The sequence below is a fragment of the Furipterus horrens genome, unplaced genomic scaffold (assembly GCF_987537825.1).
Source record: "Furipterus horrens unplaced genomic scaffold, mFurHor1.1.pri manual_scaffold_11, whole genome shotgun sequence".
Classification (NCBI taxonomy): Eukaryota; Metazoa; Chordata; class Mammalia; order Chiroptera; family Furipteridae; genus Furipterus; species Furipterus horrens.
Window position 1 is genome coordinate 4,565,560 of NW_028327181.1, and position 19,568 is coordinate 4,585,127.

Here is a 19,568-nt window from a genome sequence, read left to right on the forward strand (position 1 = left end):
CTCTGCAGGACGCAGAAGCAAAGAAGCGCCACGTTTTCACCTGGAAACTCCAAATTCTTTTAGAAAAATAAATAAATATTTATAGACCTCTTTTAGCTATTTTAATAAAGGATCCTCTGGAATTTATTCCCAGCTGATGCTGTTTTGATATTACAGAGAGTTATAAAATCAGGATGCTGTCACAACTGTCGAGAAGTATACACTGAAGTTGTGTCGTTTTTGCCACTAGATGAGATTAAAAGAAGACGATTGTTCAAAGCCATCCCAAAACACTGTAAGACTGACCAAAACTTCGATGACCTTTGAACCACGGTTTTTTCCCATGTCTCTCTGAGACGTAGCGCGTCGCTGCTGCCCTTCTGGAAACCGTGCCGAGAAGAAAGTCCGAGGGACTCTAAATGAAAGCCTCGCGGCCCTTAGGACGCGTTTCACTCTGGTGGTCTGTCGTGCAACCTTGGTAACCCAGGATGCCCCGTGCTGTTGTAATTGTTGTGGCGATGTGGGCTGTGGCCTGCCATCCCAGCTGAGACGTGACAAGGTGCCAGAGGAGTTGCATACACACCCTCTGGTCAGAAGCCTCTGGCCACAGCGATCAGACGTGCATCTCGTCCATGTGTAGACAAGATGTGTTTCCGGATCCTCTGGAAGGCCAGGCATGGGGGCAGGCGATTGGAGGGTGGCGCTTGAGCCAGAGGGACCCCGTTCCCCAGCCTGAGTCGTGGCCACAGAGCAGAAGCGTCACCGCTGGTTTTCCAGAGCAAGACTGTGGCCGCCATCATTCCACTTATGTGTTTTAAGAAAACAACAGCGTTAGCCACCTCATCAGCACCCAGCGCCCAAAAGTGGGTCCCTCACACGGGAGACCCAGCTCCCCTTCTCGCCACCGCTCTCACGTGGCCCCTTGTGCTGCTTCTGGAAGGTGTCTGCCGCTCCCAGTCCACGCAGAACCCGTAGAAGGGCAGGCTTGCCACAGCGGGACTGGCACAGCCCCGCGCTCCGAGCCTACCCTCCCTCGCCTTCCAACGCATGACCTTTGGGGAGCAGACACTCACCCTCCAGCTCAGAGAAGCCTTTCCTCCAGCGTCTTCATGGTTCCTGGGGGAAGAGTCCCTACTCTGGATGGAACAGCCGCCATATTGGTTGTTGAAGCCCCTGTTTTTATTTCTTGTCCGTTTTCAAACTCTGCAGGAGGGCTGGACGGGGTGGCTCGGCAGCCGGATCCAGGCTGACGCCGAAGAGGTGGCCGCCATCCGTGCCGGCCCCTCACCTGGGGAGCGATGGCTGACGGGCTCCCAGGCTGCTGCGAGCATCCGGAAGTCAGGCCGGTGGGACCCAGTGGCCAGATGGGGACACCCGAGGGCCGCGCCAGCACCTCCACTCCCGTGCACGCAGCCCAGGCTGCCGCCTCCACGACACCAACGAAGAGCAACGCAAACCCTGTCGGAAGGTCTCCTTTTCCGTACACCCAGGCTATGCATCGAAGAGTTTTCCACTGTATACATTTTTATCCAGATGAAGGTATTTTTATATTTTGACAATAGGGAACAGTGACCAATTTTCAGAGTCATCAAACCTGGAACAAACAAAACATCTCTTAGTCACCGTCGTCCTGTCGCAATTAAGACAACCGTGGGGGAATACACCACTTTTGCTGTTGAAACCCACACGCCATTGAAATCCAGGCTTCCACGCAGACTACGCTCCGTACAAAACTAAAGCTGGCTTTTGTGTGACGGGATTTGATTAAGCACTTAGTGTATTGTCTTTTGATGAACATGGAAATCCTGTTGTACTTAAAGCTGGTGGACCCGCGAACAGCTTTGTCAGGGTCACGTCCTATAACGGTAAAAACAGAACACAAACCCACAAAACCGTTTCTATGAGAGATTGATGAACTTTGTTTAAAATTTTAAAAAAAGGAACACGTTCTGTAAATGCGTCGCTCAATACAGAATTGTATAATAATGTCTGGGTGTCCTGCTTGTTTTGTTCTGGAGCTGGGGTTGCAAGTCGGGGGTCAGAGCTGGCCCTCGGAGGTGTTTTACAGAAGGGTGTTTTTAAAAACTGGTTTTTAAAATTAATTTGCTGCCATTAAAATATGGAGAAATGTCATATAATAATTGCAATTACCGGCTTCCCTGGAAAACCAGTAAGATCTGGCCACATCAGACCCACCTTCCAACATGACAACAGCCAGCTGACGGGACACAGGCCCGTGATTTGCCTCGGTGCTCACCTGTGCCATCTGTCTGGGTCCTGGGGACAATCTCTGGGCAGCTGTGCTGTGGGCTCAAGCCAAGGAAGGTGGAAGGCTTGGAATCCATTTTCCACCAGTGAGCGGGGTGGAAATAGGTTAGACTCTGGGGCCTGGGGCCAAGGAGTCAAGGTCATGCCCTGCTCCCAGACCAGAGGCCACAGGCTGTGGCCCCCTTGGGGGGAGGGGCGGTGTGAGTGGCAGGAGCCCCGGCCTCCTGAGACCAGCACAGCATCGCCTCCTTCTCGGCTGCATGACTAGGACCTCGGTTTCCCCATCTGTAAAACAGGGCTGTTGCAGCGACCAGCTCAGAAAGTCATCGGAAGGAATAATCACGCGTGTGAGACATAGAAGTGTGGCACATAAGGACCTGGTGTGACTGCTATCGTGAGTGGGGACTGGGTTCTTTCAACCTGTGAGGATGAGTCTCTCTGTGCATCAGCTGCAGGTTTGTTTTTCCTTAACCAATAATGTCAGAGTCCCCAAAGTCCCCAAAGTGGCATTAAGCATTACTCACCCGTGAGCCAAGGCCACATGGTTTCCTAAGACAGACCTTTCCTCTTTGTCTGGAAACCTTGCGATTGGCCTAGTTTTATGCACATCCTTGCAGTGGGGGTTAAATGATTAATTACCTCCCCCTTGGGAAGGAAAACTAATTGCTCCAAATACAGCAGGACGCCCCTGGGTTGCCTGAGTACCCCATCAAGCTGGGGAGTGTAGCAGCAGATAGGGGCGAGGCCCCCTTGGCCCCGGGGGTCCTGAGCTGGCCATTAAGAGCGACATTGCAGGCAGGCCCAGCCTGGAGTCAGAGCTGGACGGGAGAAGGATGGGAGCCAAGAGCTCAGGATGTAAGGCCAGGCCACCTGGTTTCAACCCCAGCTCCGCCTGTTGGAACCATGTGACCTTGAGCAGATGTCTAAACTGCTCTGTGCCTCAGTTTTCCAAGCTGTAAAGTGGGGAATGATAGTAATAGCACCTTCCCTATAAGGTGGTTATAACAATTCAAATGAAGTAAAGCCAGGGGCTGGCCCTTTGGACCCTCGGTTCACAGCTCTGGAGAAGGTCAGAAATCAGAAATCCCCAAGATGTGGCCCCATGGTGCAGGTGGGGACAGGAGTGGAGGGCGGAGCCGCCTCTGACGCACATAAGCCACCTAAGAACTTGTGGAAGCGGGTGACCCTGGGCTGAGAACTAAAGCTCCATTCTGAGCACCGGCTTTGGTGTTGGCACTGTGTCTGCAGCTGCTGCCCATCTGAAGCAGAAAATGTAGCAAAAACACAGAAATGTGGAGTTTTGAACTAGGAACTGCGGGAGAGGAGGGAGTGGAAAGACCGGGAAGGCGTTACAGCAGGAGGCGGGTGTGTATCGGGACAGCGGAGAGCAGAGAGCTGAGTTGGGGGCAGTTTAGCGACTATTCATCAGGTGATGAGTACTGTGTGCTCAGTGTTTCCATAGTGGAAACACTGGGGCCATGAGAGCATGAGTAATGGGGCCCAGGAAGGCTGCTTGGAGGAGGGGACATCTCAGCTGAGGCCTGCAAGGCAGTAGGAGTTAGAGGAGAAGGGAAAAGAGGAAGAGCAGGTAGCCTGTGGGACAGAGAGACAGGAACATGGAGGAACAAGTCCAAAGGAGGGTGGAATTTGAGGTGGGGGTAGAGGGAAGGAGAGGGACAGGGCCGGATCCTGAAGCCCCTTGGGAAATACGCCTCTTCCTGAGGGAACCAAGTAGCCGTGAAGGTGTGAGGTAGGAAGTTGCTGCGGGCAGACTTGTGCTTTTAGGAGGTTAGCAGGTTTCCTCTGCCTGGGGAGGTGGTGGGCGCGTTCCCCTCTGGCCTACGTGTCAACGTAAGAAATGGCCAGACCTGTAGAGAATTTTTATAAGAGTCTATTTGTGTCACACTGACAACATGGGCCAGGAAACAAGATCTCAAAGGCTCCCAAGAATAACAGTTTTGCAGCTTCTTTTATTGTGCCTTTGAAATTAAGGAGGGAACGTAAGGAAGATTGCATGGAGGTGGGAGAAGGCAAGGCCGGGATCGGATCACAGGAGAGTTAAGATTGTGTGCTCTCTTGAGGGTTGATAGTCTGGTATTTCAAAGATGTATTAACCTGGATGCACAGACAGGGCTGGTTTGAAGCAAAGATAGGCCTTCACTGTAGACGTTACAGGCCTGGGGCGTGACCGCCCACCATGGCCTTCCCAGGCAGGAATTCACGATGGGGTCACCCTGGGAGGTTACATCCCTGCCCTCCTTTCCCTCCTGATGAAGCAACCCGAGTTGCGTCAGTGGTCCTGCGTGCTCAGACGCAGACCTCCGTGGCTCGTGACCACGGGGGCAACTACTAGGGACCACACGAAAGACCAAGCTCTCCATAGGCAAGGAGCAGGGTGTGTGTTGCTCTAGAAACTGGGCTGCCTCTTCAGGTACTCAGGAGGCTGGAATCACCCCACTAAACCCACGAGCAGTGAGTGCTGCTGGGCAGGGAGCGCCACCCCAAGGGACCTTAGCCAAGGCAACGCCTCACTCTGCTGGGTTCCCTGTCTGAGTAGGAGAAAACTGTTGGTCTCTTTAATGGTCTGTGACTTTCACTAGCTTCCAAGGGTTGTTAAAAGCACTGGCTTTGAACTCAACCTGACTCTCTGTCAGATAATCTAGAGCCCTTCAGTGAGACTCGGTTTCCTTATCTGTAAAATGGGTATGATCATAATAGTATCTACCTGTATTTGGTACCTATGGCTGCGTCACAAATAATGCTGAAACTTAGTGGCTTAAAAACAATAAACATCTCTCACAGTCTCTTTGGGTCAGGAATTTCGGAGTGACTTCACCGGATGTTTCTGGCTCCTGGGTCTCTCGTGAGGCTAAGCTGTCAGCTAGGGCTGAGACTGTTCTAGGGCCGGAGAATTTGCCTCCAAGATGGCCTCCTCATGTGGCTGGCAAACGGGTGCTGGCTGCTGGCGGGGCATGGCTGTTCCTGTGGACGTGGGCCTCTCTGCGGGGCTGCTTGAGAGTCCCTCACAACATGGCAGAGGCTGCAGTGTCTGTCTCCTGGAACCCAGAGCTGAAAGCCCAGTTGCTTCCACAGTGGCCTCCCGGCCACATGGTGTTGGCAGGGACTATACAAGGGCGTGGACACCAGGAGGCCAGGATCATTCAAGGCCATCTCAGAAGCTGGTTACCACAATGCCTGATAAGTTTCTTGGAAGATTTCCTATTCAAAATGCAGCTTCCTGGGCCCTGCCCCGACCTACTGACTCAGAACTCCTGGAGCCAGGGCCCAGGGATCCGCATTTTAAGAACTATCTCAGATGACATCACAGTTCTCAGTAAATGGAAGGCAATTCTGATTCATTTCATCGTCTTTGGCCCCATTGGGTGTGTGAGGCCCTGGGAAGGACGCTGGCAGGACGAGAGAATGGGAGAAGGAACAGATAGCCAGGGCGGTCTTCACGTAGTCGGGAACTGCTGGGTTGAATGACAGGGCGATCCTCTTACGGATGTGCGAGCAGTTTCTGGGGCTGGGAGGGGACCCAGGGGAAACCGGGAGAAGTCCAAAGTCCAGAAGCTCAGCTGGGATCCAGGGCATTGCCTGTTATTGATTCATATTCATTCGCTCTCCAAGGCCACCTCAGAGCTAACTTAACCTGTTCCCCCGATTCAAAACTCCCAGAGCCCTGATGGCCCAGCTCGTGTCTCAGGACCAAGTTCTGCCCAAGAAGCTGTAGGCAGGAGGAGAGGATTCCGTGAGCTGAGGGGCGGAGGGTGCAGTGACGGGCAGCTGTGTGCTGGGCCCTGGGTGCAGACCCTGTCCCTGCTCTCCGGGAGTGCCGTCTAGAGGCCTGGGGGCACTGCCCTGGGGTATCTCAGCCCACAGCTAGAGGACCAATGACAACAGGGTCCCGGACAACGAAGAGAGGGCGGTGGCCCCAATGCCCTAGGGCTTTCAGAGCTGTGCCTGGCAAGGGCAGCGGCAGCCACAGCCCCAAGACGGGCAGACCAAGCTAAGACGGCCCTGACCCCTCCGTCAGGAACGGCGACTGTTCTGAAACCCCGAGATAGAAAGCGTTCATGGGTCACCTTTTAAAAAGCCTTCAGCAGAAATCTGCAGCTGGGCTTAAGCAGTTTATTACTTTACGGCCTGGGAAGTTTCAGTTTTAGAAATCGGGACAAAGAGCAGGGCCTTTTGTATAACAAAGTTTGTGTGAGGTGAGGTAAGGTGATCTGGGGACGGACTGGGGAGAGCGGACAGCTGGCACCAGATCTAGCCCCGGAGTAGGGACAAAACAGCCCCTTTTAGGAACATACAAGGTGCGGGGCCAGAAGTACGGGCGAGTGCTACTCTTTTGATATTTGTTCACTCTTCCGAAACAGGAGAGATGGAAGGTTTCCAGCGAAAAGACGAGAAGCAGTGGCCCCTTTACAGTTCCAGGGAATCCCACTGTGGCCCTAATCTTCACCCTGCTGAGCCGGCAACAGCTACAGCCATGCCCCTTAGAGGGGGATAGCTACAGTCATTCAAGGTCATCCATCAGGACGCTGTGGCTGCAAACTACAAAAAAGTCTCCCTTAAAGCTTTAAACAAGGTAGTTTATTACTGGAAATAACCAGCCGTCCAGAGGTGGGGTTGATTGAGAAGTTCAAGGATATTTTCAAGTGTGTGCTGAACTCAGCAGGGGACACTTTCCTTAGCATGCCCTGTTTCACAGGCACAAGACAGCTGCCACAGCTCCAGGCGTTGGACAGAACTTCACTTTTAGGAGACAGTGGCGAGCTCATCATTGTGTCTCTTTAAAAGCAAGTAGCTGCTTCCACTGACACCACATTGGCCAAAATTGGGTTGCAGAGTCATTCTTGAGCAGCTAACGTTAAGCTAATTCCTATAAGTCAAACGGGAGCAGTACAACTGATTGAAGGGTTTTTATTTTTTTGTTTGTTTGTTTTTTAGTCCTCATCCAAGAATATGTTTTTTATTGATTTCAGAGAGAAAGGGGGAGAAAGAGAGAGAGAAACATCATTCGGTTGCCTCCAGTACATGCCCTGACCAGGGATTAAACCTGAAACCTAGGTATGTGCCCTGACTGGGAATCGAACTCTCAACCTTTTGGTGTATGGGACAGTGCTCCAACCAACTGAGCCACTGGGCCAGGGCTGAATTTGATTTATTGTTTAGGGTGGATCGATGTTGGGCAGCTAGCACATAACCTCTGGTCTGGTGGCCCCTTTCAGGTTCTCATCCCCTGCCCCAAGTGCTTCTCAGAATGTTCCTTCTGAACCAAAAGACTGCTCAGGTGAAGACAATTTTCTGTACTTTGTCATGCTCCTGGGACATTCTGGTCCTTAGACATGTGCCCTGAACTCATCCCTGGGTCAAGAGGAGACACATATCAGCAGGTGGACGCACAGCACTTAGCTATTGACCAGCTCGTCAGCCCCTCCCCATTAGGTTGAATTCATGGAAACATTCCAGCCCTGGGAAGCCCAGTGGGTGACCCTCTCCCTCTTGGAGCTAGCCGTCTCTCTCCTGCCACTTCCCCCTTCTGTGCCCTGTGGTGGCTGTGGTCACCAGTGCCACAGGCCATGCTCTGACTCAGCCTGTGTGGGGAGCGACTTCCCCAGTCCCCGTCTGTCAGCTGCAGCCCCAGGAGAATGGAAGGAATTACTCAGCATGCCCTGCGTGCTCACGAGTGGCATGATTCCCGGACCTTGAAATCTTTCATTTCTTGCTCTTGAACTTGTTCTACAGACCAAGGACTGTAGGTTGCTCATTCGAAACCACATTTTCCTCAGTGCACATGATTTTCCCAAGGTGACAAGGAAGACGTGTGACCCAAGCTCTGCTAGTCCATCACGCTGGGTGACCTTGGGTCAGCCCAGTCCCGCCTGTGGTCCCCTATTAGCCCAGCAGACATTCGGGAAGTCTGAGATGGCAGACGGCACGACCCCCACCCCCAGCAGACACCATTGCAATTGCGGGCCCTCCCTCTGAACTAGCACTGGGGCCTGATCCCAGCCGCAGGCCCCGGGCAGCCCCGTGAACTGATCAGTAAGCGCCAGAGTTTGGCTCTTCCGTTTGCCACCCTGGACATTCCTCCCAACAGTCAGGCCTTCCGCCCACAGCTGACTTTCTAATCCTCACCTTTCCCTCTGCCTCCTCCTGCCTCTGGAAAGGATCTGTGCTGTTTCCCCGTATGGCTCTGGAAGGCCCTGCCCCTCCTGCACAGCGTTCCAGAGATCTGTCCCTTCTCTGCCAATTTCCCGCTTCGGGAATGTAGCAGACTTCTTAACCTCTGCAAGCCTCGGCTTCCTCATCTGTAAAAGGGGGCTGGGATGTGCCACAGAGGTAGTGAGGATGTGCCTGGCAGAGCCTTGGCCATGGGGGCACTCACACTGACCACTTGTTCTGCGGGGCCTGTGCCTGGCTCTGCCAGGAACATCAATCCGGGATTTTGTGGGAAAAATGACACAACCAGCCATTACTTGACAAACTTTTATTTTATTTTAGCCTTTACGCCACCCCCTCCCAGGCTGTCTGATATGTCTGTCCCCACCCAACTCTGAAGGCAGCCGACCCCATCTTGTGCTTTGGGGGATGGGGAGTGGGAATGGCGGGGGATTGCCCTGGCCCCCGACGGAGACCGGGGCGCTGTACCTTTAGAGCTTGTAAACCTGCACCAGGGCTGAGGCCAATACCACGCCCACCAGCTGGGTCTAGGGAGCTCCTAGCACCCTGGAGACCCAGAGACTATGGACAAGAGCCACGCCCATACGCATGCACACACACACGGCTCAGGACCCGGGGACAGGAAACATACCAAGGCCCCAGAGGCACCTGCCACAGATCAGGGCTTGCCTGGAGAAGGCAAAGAAGCGGGGGAGATTCTTGAGATGCCTTTGTCCCCAGCCAAGATTCCCTGCCCGCTCCCTGGGGCGGGCATGCCAGCTGTCCTCTCTCACCCCCCGCCCCAGCCAAGCTGAGGGCCAGACACCTTGTCCCTGCCCAGCAGCCAACAAGAAACAGAAGTAATGAAAATGCCAAGCTTTGTTGCTTGGGGAAAAAAACACCTAAGTATCAAAAGTTAAATTAAAACGGGAGCCCCAGTCAACTGAGCCAGCAGTGAGCTGGTGACTGCAGGCAGACAGCATCCCCTTCCTTCCCGAGCCCCAGGGTCTCAAGGACAGCTGGAAGGGGTCTCAGGCCAAGTTTGTCACCAAGAGCGGTCTTCTGGAGAATAAAGGCTGGGGGAAGGTACCCTCAGGAGGTCCCCAGTGTGGGGCACTGAGGACTGTAAACATGACCCAGCCCCCAGAGTCTCCCTGGGGGAAGAGCAGCCACCCACTGGGACACTGGGGGTGCAGAGGGCTGGGCTGTGATGGTGGGAAGGTTCCAGAAGCCAAACCCGGCTTCACAACTGCCTCTTAGTCCCGACGGGATCAGCACCTGGCCCCTTCTGGGCAGGGAGTCAGCTGCGGCCACCCCTCCCTAGTGAAACCTGCTGGAAAGTCAGCTCAGGCCACAGCTGCGAGCCCTACTGGACCGGGTCAGACGAGCTCCCACGAGGCCTCGCCCCAGGAAGGAGGGGGAAGAGCTGGCTCTGGGAGAGGGAGACCGAGCGCGAGGACTGCTGGGAGCAGGCAAGAGCCATCCTGACAGCACAGGCTTGAGGCCAGAGGGTCTCTCCACACCAGGGGCACCACCCCAAGGCCTGGCTGAGGTCCAAGGCAGAGTCCTTCCCGGGCCCCGCCCCAGGCCAGGAGGCCTGGGGACCAGGCAAGCTCACCATACCGGTTACGCATTGAAACCTGCTGCCACCTTCTCACCGGCTGCTCTGGAGGCGGACCCGCAGGCCGGCGGGCGGGCAGCCTGGAGCCGGGCCAGCTCCTCTGGAGCAAAAGGAGGCCCAACCCAGCTGCGTGGCACACCCGAGCCGTGTCGGGGCCCCGTCAGCGACCAGGGCTGACAGGGCACTTGCCTTCCGGCCACAGATCCTTGTCAGGTCCCTGTCACCGAAGCCAGGACCTGATGCCAGCAACAGGCCTTTGCCGGGTGACGGGGCAGGGCCTGGGGCACACTTCCAGCCCTCGGGCTTCTCGGGGCTCAGCCAGACACAAGATTCTCCTTAGAAGCACGCACAATGGCCTCCTCCAAGGCCGAAAGCAGCCGTCGGAGTCCAGCACCTTCTCAGAGCTTCAGTCCCCTGAAAGCAGGGCCCCCAGGGGCCTCCATCTCCCTCGGGGCAGGGCGTGTCAGATCGTCAGGTCGCCTGCGATCGGCGACCGCGGGGCTGGCGTGGGCCCTCCCTCCTGGCGCAGGCCCGCGCCTTTCCGCCACGCCAGCACCCCTCAGGGCTGGGCCCGGCCCCTGAGCCACTGGCTGCGCAGGGCCCTGACCTCCTGCCCGTACCGCTCGTGCAGCTGCGCGAAGGAGGCCGAGTCGAGAGGCCCGTCGGGCGCCGAGGCCCGGCGGCGGGGCGGCAGCGGCGGGGGCTCGGGGCCAGGCCGGGCGCGGGCGGCGGCGCCCGTGGAGGCGGCGGGGGGCTCGGCGCTCCAGACGGCACAGCCGTTCTCCTTGGACAGCAGGGCGCGGGGCCGGCGCGGCGGGGGCTGGCAACCCCCCGCCCGCGCGGCGGCCAGCTGCTGCTCCAGCTCGCGCACCACCAGCCGCAGGTAGTCGAAGCTGGCCCGCGACAGCGCCTTCACCCAGCCCTCCATGGCGGCCTGGCTCTCGGCGGCCAGGACGTAGGTGCGGGCGCGGGCCCCCGCGGGGCGCACGGCGAAGGTGAACTCCTCGGCGGCCTCCACCAGCTCCACCGCGCAGCCCTCCAGGATGATGACGCCCACGGGCTCGCGGCTGGCCCGGTCCTCGAAGTAGAAGAGCATGTTCCCGCGCAGCACGAACCAGCGCCGGTGGTAGGCCGCGTGCCGGCTGCCCTTCTTGTCCAGGAAGCCCGCCTTGTCCACCGGGGCGTCGCAGGTGGCGTAGAAGGCCAGGCTGCGCTCGTTCAGCTTCATGGCGGCGGGGATGGGCCTGCGGGCAGCTCAGGGCCTGTCCCACCCCGGGTCAGCTGTCACTCGCGCGGCCACCACCACGTCACCGGGCACCTTGCCCTGACCGCCCAGCCACCCTCGAGCATCACAGCCCTCGACACCCCTCTTTCACAGATAAGGAAACTGAGGCTCAGAGAGCAAAAGCAGCCTGCACAGCTCTTCAGGAGCACGGCCAGGCCTCACACCCGGTCTGACTCAAACCCTGGCCCCAGTGCCAGAATCATAACCATTCTGTGTCCTTCTCCCCAAAATAATGTGGGGGATTCCTGCGTGCCACGCATTTTATATAGCTTCACTCGTCTTGCAACAAACACTAGTTGGCAGAGAGCAGCCTGACCCCCATTTGACAGAGGAGGGGACAAAGCAGAGGTTGGTCACACGCCCAGGGCCACAAAGCAAGTTGGGTGGAGCTGAAATTCAAACCCAGGCCTCATTTCAGGCCCTGCTGTTTCCATCATCCCTGGGGACCAGGTGGGCTGGCCTTTTGTGGTCCCTTTCAGGTCCCAGCTCTGGGGTTATAACTCAGCTTTGATCTGCCTGTCCATGGAATGACAACATGAACAGAACCTATTTCTAAGGGTTACAGGGACTTCAGTCATCAAACACTTATTAAGCACCCACTGTGTGCCAGGCACTGTTCTAGACACCGGACACTAGCAGTAAACCAGGCGGGGCGGGCAGCTCCTGTGGTGCTGGCACGCTAGTGGCCAGTGAAGAGGGCAGACGATTAACACACAGATAAAATGAGTCTGTAGAAAATCTAATATGAAGAAGGGGGTCAGGAGTGTTTGATTTTAATGGGTTGGGGGTGTCAGGAAAGGCTGTTCTGAGAATAACATTTGAGCAGAGGCCTGAAAGAGGTGAGGGAAGGAACCCCTGGGACAGGCCAGCAGTGGAACAGCAAGTGCAAAGGCCCTGAAGTGGGAACCTGCTTCTGTGCTGGGAGACCATCCAGGAGGCCAGCGAAGCTGGAGCAGAATGAAGAAGGGTGAGGCGGCAGGTGCAGCCAGGCAGACAGAAAAGACTGTGGTGAAATAGTCCAGGACAGGGGCCCAGAGCTTGGCCCACAGTTACAGGGAGGGGGCAGGCAGAAGACTCTAACCATGCACTTGGCTCAGTGATTTTATCTACCTTCCTCAAGGAGTCTATGATGGGGCAACACAGGGCAGGAAGGACTTCTTGGGAGGTGATACGTGGGCCCCTGATGCGATCACACCTCCCTCGAGATTGCCCATGGCTACCGTAAGGACCTACCTCCTGCTCCTGCTTTACAGCCTCACTCTATGTAGGACAGTAGGTACATTTTTCAAGAAACCAAGTATGTGAAATCCCTGGAATGCAGTCAGTGTTCAATTAATGTTCCTTCCCCAGCCTAGGTGATGCCTTACTCAGAAGCTCTCCCAAAGCAGCTCAACATGATCCAGAGTGGAGGGGGTGATTGCTCCCAACTGAATTCACTTCATTTCACCTGCCTAGGCAGTCAAGGATGGCTTCCTGGAAGAGGCACCACAAGCTGTGAGTTTGTAGCTGAGGTCAGCCTATCCTGACCTAGCAGCAGGCCAAAGCCAGAGACCCTGAAGTCTCAGCGTGTTTAATCCCTGTTCTGCCACCCTGAACTATGTGACTTCAGACAGGCTACCCTTCTCTGAGCCTCAGTTTCTTTTTCTGTAAAATGAGACTCATGCATTTCCCCCACAGCCCAACAACTCTGTGGGGACCCCAGCCCCACTTCTCACAGGAGCCACCCACGCCACTTGTTCCATTTCCCTCCTACCTCTCAGGCCACCACTCGCTTCCCTGCCCTCTGCGCAGTCTGCTCTTGGCTTGCCCTTCTCTGGGTTCAAATGTCAGCTCTGTACTGTCCAGGTGTGTGACCTCGGGCAAGCTTTAAGCCTCTCTGGGCCTCTATTTCCACATCTGTAAAACAGGATCATAAAAGCGCCTAAGTCAGTGTTGTGACAGTGACACTGAATTACACAGAAGGCACTAAGCATGGTGCCAGGCACGCAGTACCTGCGCAGCAGTGGCAGCTGTTGACATTCTTCTCGGCCTCCCCAAATGCTCCCCTCAGTGCTCTGTCTTAGCAAATGGCCTTTGGCTTCTCCCTGCACCCCCGCTCTGACCACTGATCAAGTCCACCTGATCTTCCTCCAAACACTTCAGATCAGCGGCCTAATCTCTACCCACTGTCCCCACCGCCATCCCCCATTCGAGGTCCCCATCGTTGCTCGCCTGGACGCTCTGGTGGCCTCACTGGCCTCTCTGCTTCCACCTTTGCCCCCTCCTTGTCCATGTTCTTCATGCTAAGAGCCCAACTCCTTCCAAGGCCCCTCCCCTGGCCCCACGGAATCCCATTCCCCACAGAAGAATCCTGTTGAAAACTAAGGTCCAGCCACAGCCCTCCGCCGCTCTGATGACTCCCTTCTCTTCATCAGAGCCTTCAGTCCCCGCATGGCCTGAAGGTTCCCTTCCCCTCCCTCCGTCCCCCTTGCTCACTCAGCACCGGCCAGCCCCACTCCTTGCTGCTCAAACACAGCAGGCGTGTCCCCACCCCAGGGAAGCAGTCCCTGACCACCCTCTACACCAGAGCCCCCCGTCACTCTCTTGTACCCCAACCTGAAACTGCCTGGGTCGTTTCTGCCCGTTCTAGGAGGGCAGAGGTTTTCTGTCTGAATTCCATTCCGGTGCCTGGCACGTAACTGGCGCTCAGATACCTGTAGGCTGAGTCAAACAGTCACCTTAAACCTCTCAGCAGCTCCTAGAGAAGGTGTCTGTTCCCCGTCACACACTGATAGGTGTGGAAACTCAGACAGAGTCTGAGTCAGGCGGCTCGCCCACAGGTACAGTGCTGTGCCCAGAATCGCATGCTCTAGACAACTGGCCCAAAGAGGCTAATCCTGGGGTCTCCCCACCCCTTTCAGGCCAAAGAAAGAGCCACTTCCCCCACACTCAGCAGCCCTCCTTCCCTCACTGCCCAAAACGGGGCCAGCCAGCTCCTAGGTCACCGGTGACCCAGAAACCCGCTCTGCCCGTGGTCCCTGCTGCTTCCAGCCCCAGCAAGAAGGAGGGCAGAAACGGGAGGGTCACGGGCTCCAGCCTCTGGGAGGACCTGGCCCCAGACGTGCCTCCCACACCCAGTTGCTTCTACCAGGTTCAGAGTCCACTGTCGGCGCTGCTCCTGACTGACAGCCCAAGGCCGGGCAGAAAGTGCTAGGTCCCGAGGCCACACTCTCACCTGGGCCAGTCCAGGCTGGAAGGTCTTGAGAAGGTCCCTTCACTTTTCCAAGCCTCGGTGTCCTCATCTGTCAGGTGGGCTGTGGAAAGGATTCAATGAGCTAAAATGAGGAAAGCCCGCGGGCCAACCAGGAACAAGGCACAAAAAGACCGCCTCTGTGAGCCGGAGTTTTCACCGTCACCTCTAAAATGAGGACATCAACATCCATCCCTCTGGGAAGGGCTGAATACGTTAATCCTGAAGAGCCATTGTGCAAAAACGCTCAGCAGGTACCGAGCAATCAGGAAAGTTATCCGGAGGCCAATAGTTAGCTCCAGGTCCCCCGGGGCACAGCTGGCCGGGAACCCCGGGCTCGGAGAAACGGAGGCATGGCGTTTGGGCACTCGACTTCAGGAGAGACGCCGCCCCCCGGGTCCTGGGGTGGAATCCAGCTGCCACAAGTGTCCCCTAGCAGTGGGCACGGGGGGGGGGGTGGTGGCAGGCAGAGGCAGAAAAACACGCGCCGCTGCCCTGCAGCAGGGCCCCCGGGACGCGCGGACGCCGCGCGCCCTAGCAGCCCTCTGTCCCTTTGTGTGTCGCGTGGGGAGCTCTTGAGTTTCCTGGGGGGCAGCCAGGGTCCCAGACGGGGTGGTCAACGACAAAATGTGGGTGCCAAGTGGAGGGCTTGTTCCCAGAGTTCCCCCAGAAGCAGACGCCCCTTATGGGGCGGGGGGGTCGGCGAGGCGGCCAAGTTCGCCCCGGACCGCCGGGGTCCTTAATGGGAAAACCGCTACTACCGTGGAGTCGCACACAGGCGGAGCCCCAGCAGAGGTCTCTCCCGCCGGCCGCGGGACGCCGAGGCCCACGGCGGCCCGAGCCCGGTCCCGCGTCCCCTCGCAGGTCCCCCCGCCGGGCGGAGCCTTACCTCGCGGCGCGGCCTAGGGCGGCGGCGGCGGGACGGGAGGCGCGGGGCCGGGAGGCAGCCCGGCCATGGCCCGGGACCCGCGCTCTCGGCGGCGGCGGCGGCGCTTTGTCTCCCGGGTGGCCCGGCGGGCGCAGCCGCGGGAGGACAGGGCTCGGCTGGAAGGAGGCGGGGCGGCCGGACCCGAGGCGACCCGCGGGCGCGCCCCTTTAGCCCTCGCGCTCGTCCCGCCCCCGGATTGGCCAGCCTCGGCCCGGCACGCCCCCGGGCTCTCCACGCCCCTCTGGGCTCGGCTCCGAACCACTCTTAAAGGGACCGCGACCGGGGCGCAATCTTGAGTGACGGGTCTCAGGAAAGTGACTGGGTCCCCGAGAGTCAACCCGTTTCCAGGGGTAAGGACTGGGGAGGACTCGCGCGGAAAAAGCAGCGGGGTCCTGTGGGGGGGGGGACCACTCCTAGTTCGGGCGTCCGAGCCCCTCCCCAGCTAGGGGTGCCAGATTTAGGAAATTTAACGCCCAACTAAATTGAAAAAAAAAAATCTTTATGCTGAAATTTTGTGATCTATTGAAAAAAGGAAAAAACTGAAAACAGGACGTTTCAGGCGTACTGACAAAGTCAGTAGAGGACTGTGACCCTAGTTCTTGCCCCAGGGGAAGAGAGAAAGTTCTGGAGGGCCTTAGAGAGATGGCCTAAGTTTCCTTATCTGTGAAACAAAGACAGTCAAGGTGTGTAAAGGTCATGCCACACAGTAGGTGATCTCAGCAAATAGCAATTTCTGTTCTGCACGAAATTACACTGTCCACCTCCCGGACCTGGGTTTACTTCCTGCTCCTGCTGCCTCCTCCCCACCCCTCTCCAGGGCTCAGTCACCCCTCCAGGCCTGGCCTGAAGGCAGGACACAGGTAGGATTCATTCTGCAGCCTTTCAATAAGTGGCTGCTGTGTGCCAGGCACTGTTGCTGAATCAGTCAACAAATCAAACAAATGAGATGAGTTCTCTAAGTGACTCGTGCTAGGAAGACAATTAGCCATGCAGTGGGGTAGACGGACTGTGAACGCGATTCTAGACAACACGGCCAGTCAGGGAAAGCCATGAGGAGCAGGGATCTGGGGGAACTGAAGGAGGAGCCCTGCAGGTGTCTGGGGGAAGGGTGTTCCAGGCAAGACGGAACAGCAGGTGCAAAGGTCCGGAGATGGGACCATCCCAAGCACATTTGAATGAAGAGGCTAGTGGGATTGGAGCCAAGTGAGCAAGGCCAAGAATAGTAGGAAATAAAGTCAGAGAGTCCTGGCAACGCCAGGTTGCTTAGGGCCTAGTGGATCATGGGAAAGATTTTGCATGTAAGAGGTGGAGAGAAATAGCCCTGGCTGGTGTGGCTCAGTGGATTGAGTGCCAGCCTGCGAACCAAAGGGTCTCCAGCTCGATTCCCAGTCAGGGCACAGGCCTGGGTTGCGGAGCAGGTCTCTGGTTCAGGGCTTGAGAGAAGCAACCACACATCAATGTTTCTCTCCCTCTCTTTCTCCCTCCCTTCCCCTCTAAAAGTAAATAAATAAATTTTTAAAAAGAGAGAGAGAGAGGTGGAGAGAAACAAATACCTGGTGGTATCTGATTTAGACCCCTGGCTCTAGCTGTACCTGATGCTGCTTAAATTCCTCCAGCAAGTCGAAATGTCCTCTTCCTCTCGGTCTCAGAGCCCTTCTTGCTGGATTCAAGGGTTGATGGTAGGTAAAAGGAGCAGGTGTTGGAGAACAAGAGCCTAGCTTTTTTATTTTTGTGAGTCTTTTTTTTTTTTCAATTGAGGTAAAATTCACATTAAAAAGAATAACCATTTAAAAGTGAACATAATGTATACAACAGTGACTATAGTTGGGAACACTATATTGAACAATTGAAATTTGTTGAGAAAATAGATCTTAAATAGTCTCTCACACACGCGTGCAAATATATATTCAGTATAAATATGTAAGGTGGCAGATGTGTTAGTTAACTAGATGGAGGAATCTTTTCACAACGTATATATATTTCAAATCATCATGATGTACACTTTAAGAATCTTAAAATTTATTTGTCAATTTTACCTCAATAAAACTAAAAGTAAAAGAGAAAAGGTACAGGCCCTGGCCAGGTCACTCAGCTGGTTAGAGCGTCATCCAGGGTTGCAGGCACGTACAAGAAGCAACCAATGAATGCATACGTAAGTGGAATAAGAAATTGATGTTTCTCTCTCTCTCTCCCCTCTCCTCTCTCTCTCCCCTCTCCTCTCTCTCTCTAAAATCAATAATTTTTTAAAAAAAGATACAGCTCCCAAACTTAAAAAAAATCACCAGTAAAAAAATATAAGTGAACAATCTAGTGGGGTTTAGTACATTCACAATGTAGTGAAACTCCTGCCTGTATCTAGTTCCGGGACATTTCCATCACTCCAAAGGAAAACCCCACATCCACGAGGAGTCACTACCTTCTGTCCATGTGGATTCACCTGTTCTGGACATGTCATACAAATGAACTCACACGACATTTATCCTTTTGCGTCTGGCTTCTCTCACGCAGCATCGCGTTTCCACGGTCCATCCCTGTTACACAGGATGTGTTAGAACCACCTCCCCGCGTGGCTGAGTGCGATTCCGCTGTGTGGAGGGACGGCATTTTGTTTATCTTTTCATCCAGCGATGAGCCTTAGGTTGGTTTCACCTTTTGCCTACTATGAAGAGCCAGGCATCTTTATGGCTGGAACTGTAGAAAAGAGTCAATGATTCATAGGGACTGGAGAGGGGAATTTGAGAACCAGAACTGGGTAGTGGCTACTGTTACCAAATCCTGACGATTTTACTTCAAAATCATGTCTTGAGTTTGCCACTTCTCCATTTCCGCTGCCACTTCCTCATTCCAGGCCACTGATCATATAGCTCACCAGGGGAGCTGCGGTAACCTTTGCTCAGGTCTCCCTTCTGCCACTCCAACCCCCGGATCCCCAAATCCATTCTCCATGGAGGGATCGTAGTAAAACTTAAATCAAGTTTCTTAAATCAGGCACTCCCTTGCTCAAAGCCTTTTCAGACCCACAACCTTGGCATATGGGGCTGATGCTCCAACCGACCAAGCTACCCAGCCAGGGCCAGGATACAAGCTAAAAAGACAGACAAGGACATGCATGTTCATAGCAGCACTATTTGCAGTAGCCAAAAGGTGGAAACAACCCAGATCTCCATCCATGGGTGAAAGGATAAGTAAAACATGGGCACTCCATGCAGTGGAATAGTCGTCGTCGGCAGCCGTCCGTCTCAAGAGACGATGGTGTAGCTTCTTAAGAGTCTATCTGCACCGCCGAGAATGGCTGTGCAGTCCGACTCGGGAGTGACACGGTATCTGTCTCCTCCCGTGTTGAATCAAGTGCGATGACGCTGAAGCTACAGAGCCTGGGCAGGGTAATATGGAGAGTCTGCTGTTGCCCATGCAGCAGACCCCCCCCTCTCTTCGCAGCTGAAGGGTCCAAGGGAAAGACGGAGTCAATACAGCTTGGCTTTCAGGTGCGCCGCAGGAGTTGCCGGTGTTGACTACAACGTCAAACCGCCTTAGGGACTCCGGCTCCGGATTTTCTGTCGGGGTTTACTCCCTTAGCCTTTCCCCTGAAGAGGTATGCCGCAAGGCAGCGGAGGTTTTTTGGAGTCAGAGTTTTCCTTCTCTGATGTACCCTGACTGGAAGATCGAACCAGCGACACTTAGCTCGCAGGCCGACGCTCAATCCACTGAGCTAAACCAGCCAGGGCTAGTGGAATAGTACACAGTCATAAAAGGGATGAAGTGCTGACACCTGCTTCAGTGGGGCTGAATCTCAAAGCCATGGTGCTGACTGAAGCAAGCCAGACACAAAGGCCACATATTGTATGATTCCGTTTATATGAAGTGTCCAGAACAGGTAAATCCTTAGAGACAGATGGCAGACTGGTAGCTGCCAGGCACTAGGAGGAAGGGAAGACAGTAAGTGAATGCTTAATGGGTAGGGGGTTTTACATTTGGGTGATGAAAATGTTTTGGAACTGGAGAGAGGTGGATATTGCATAGCATTGTGAATTCACTTCAAAATGGTTATTTTATGTCATGTGAATTTCACCTCAGTAAATTATTATCTTTT

At 55.2% G+C, this 19,568-nt stretch overlaps 1 protein-coding gene across 6 annotated transcripts; it reads right to left on the minus strand.

The window, feature by feature from the left end:
• Positions 1–1,259: 1,259 nt before the first annotated feature.
• Positions 1,260–15,622, minus strand: PHETA1 (PH domain containing endocytic trafficking adaptor 1). Of its 6 annotated transcripts, none has more exons than XR_016514162.1 (4): positions 15,440–15,614; positions 14,536–14,614; positions 13,075–13,217; positions 1,260–1,573 (listed from the first exon to the last, which is right to left on the minus strand). XR_016514162.1 is itself a non-coding variant. In XM_090292033.1 (4 exons), exon 4 carries the CDS (start codon positions 11,262–11,264, stop codon positions 10,596–10,598), a length of 669 nt encoding a protein of 222 aa, XP_090148159.1. In that variant the 5' UTR covers positions 11,265–11,298; positions 13,075–13,217; positions 14,536–14,614; positions 15,440–15,622; the 3' UTR covers positions 10,526–10,595. The 6 variants fall into 6 exon arrangements, 3 of the variants coding, with proteins under 3 accessions (XP_090148159.1, XP_090148160.1, XP_090148161.1); XR_016514164.1 differs by lacking the exon at positions 1,260–1,573 and adding an exon at positions 2,509–2,532; XR_016514163.1 differs by lacking the exon at positions 1,260–1,573 and adding an exon at positions 7,186–7,617.
• Positions 15,623–19,568: the final 3,946 nt, after the last annotated feature.

Bases quoted from the DNA above. Each gene is read 5' to 3' on its own strand.
- PHETA1 (XM_090292035.1), bottom strand. From the start codon at position 11,758: ATGATGGAAACAGCAGGGCCTGAAATGAGGCCTGGGTTTGAATTTCAG. The intron at 11,281-11,678 runs GTGACCAACCTC...AGCTGCCCGCAG, and splicing joins TGCTTTGTGGCCCTGGGCGT to GCCCATCCCCGCCGCCATGA.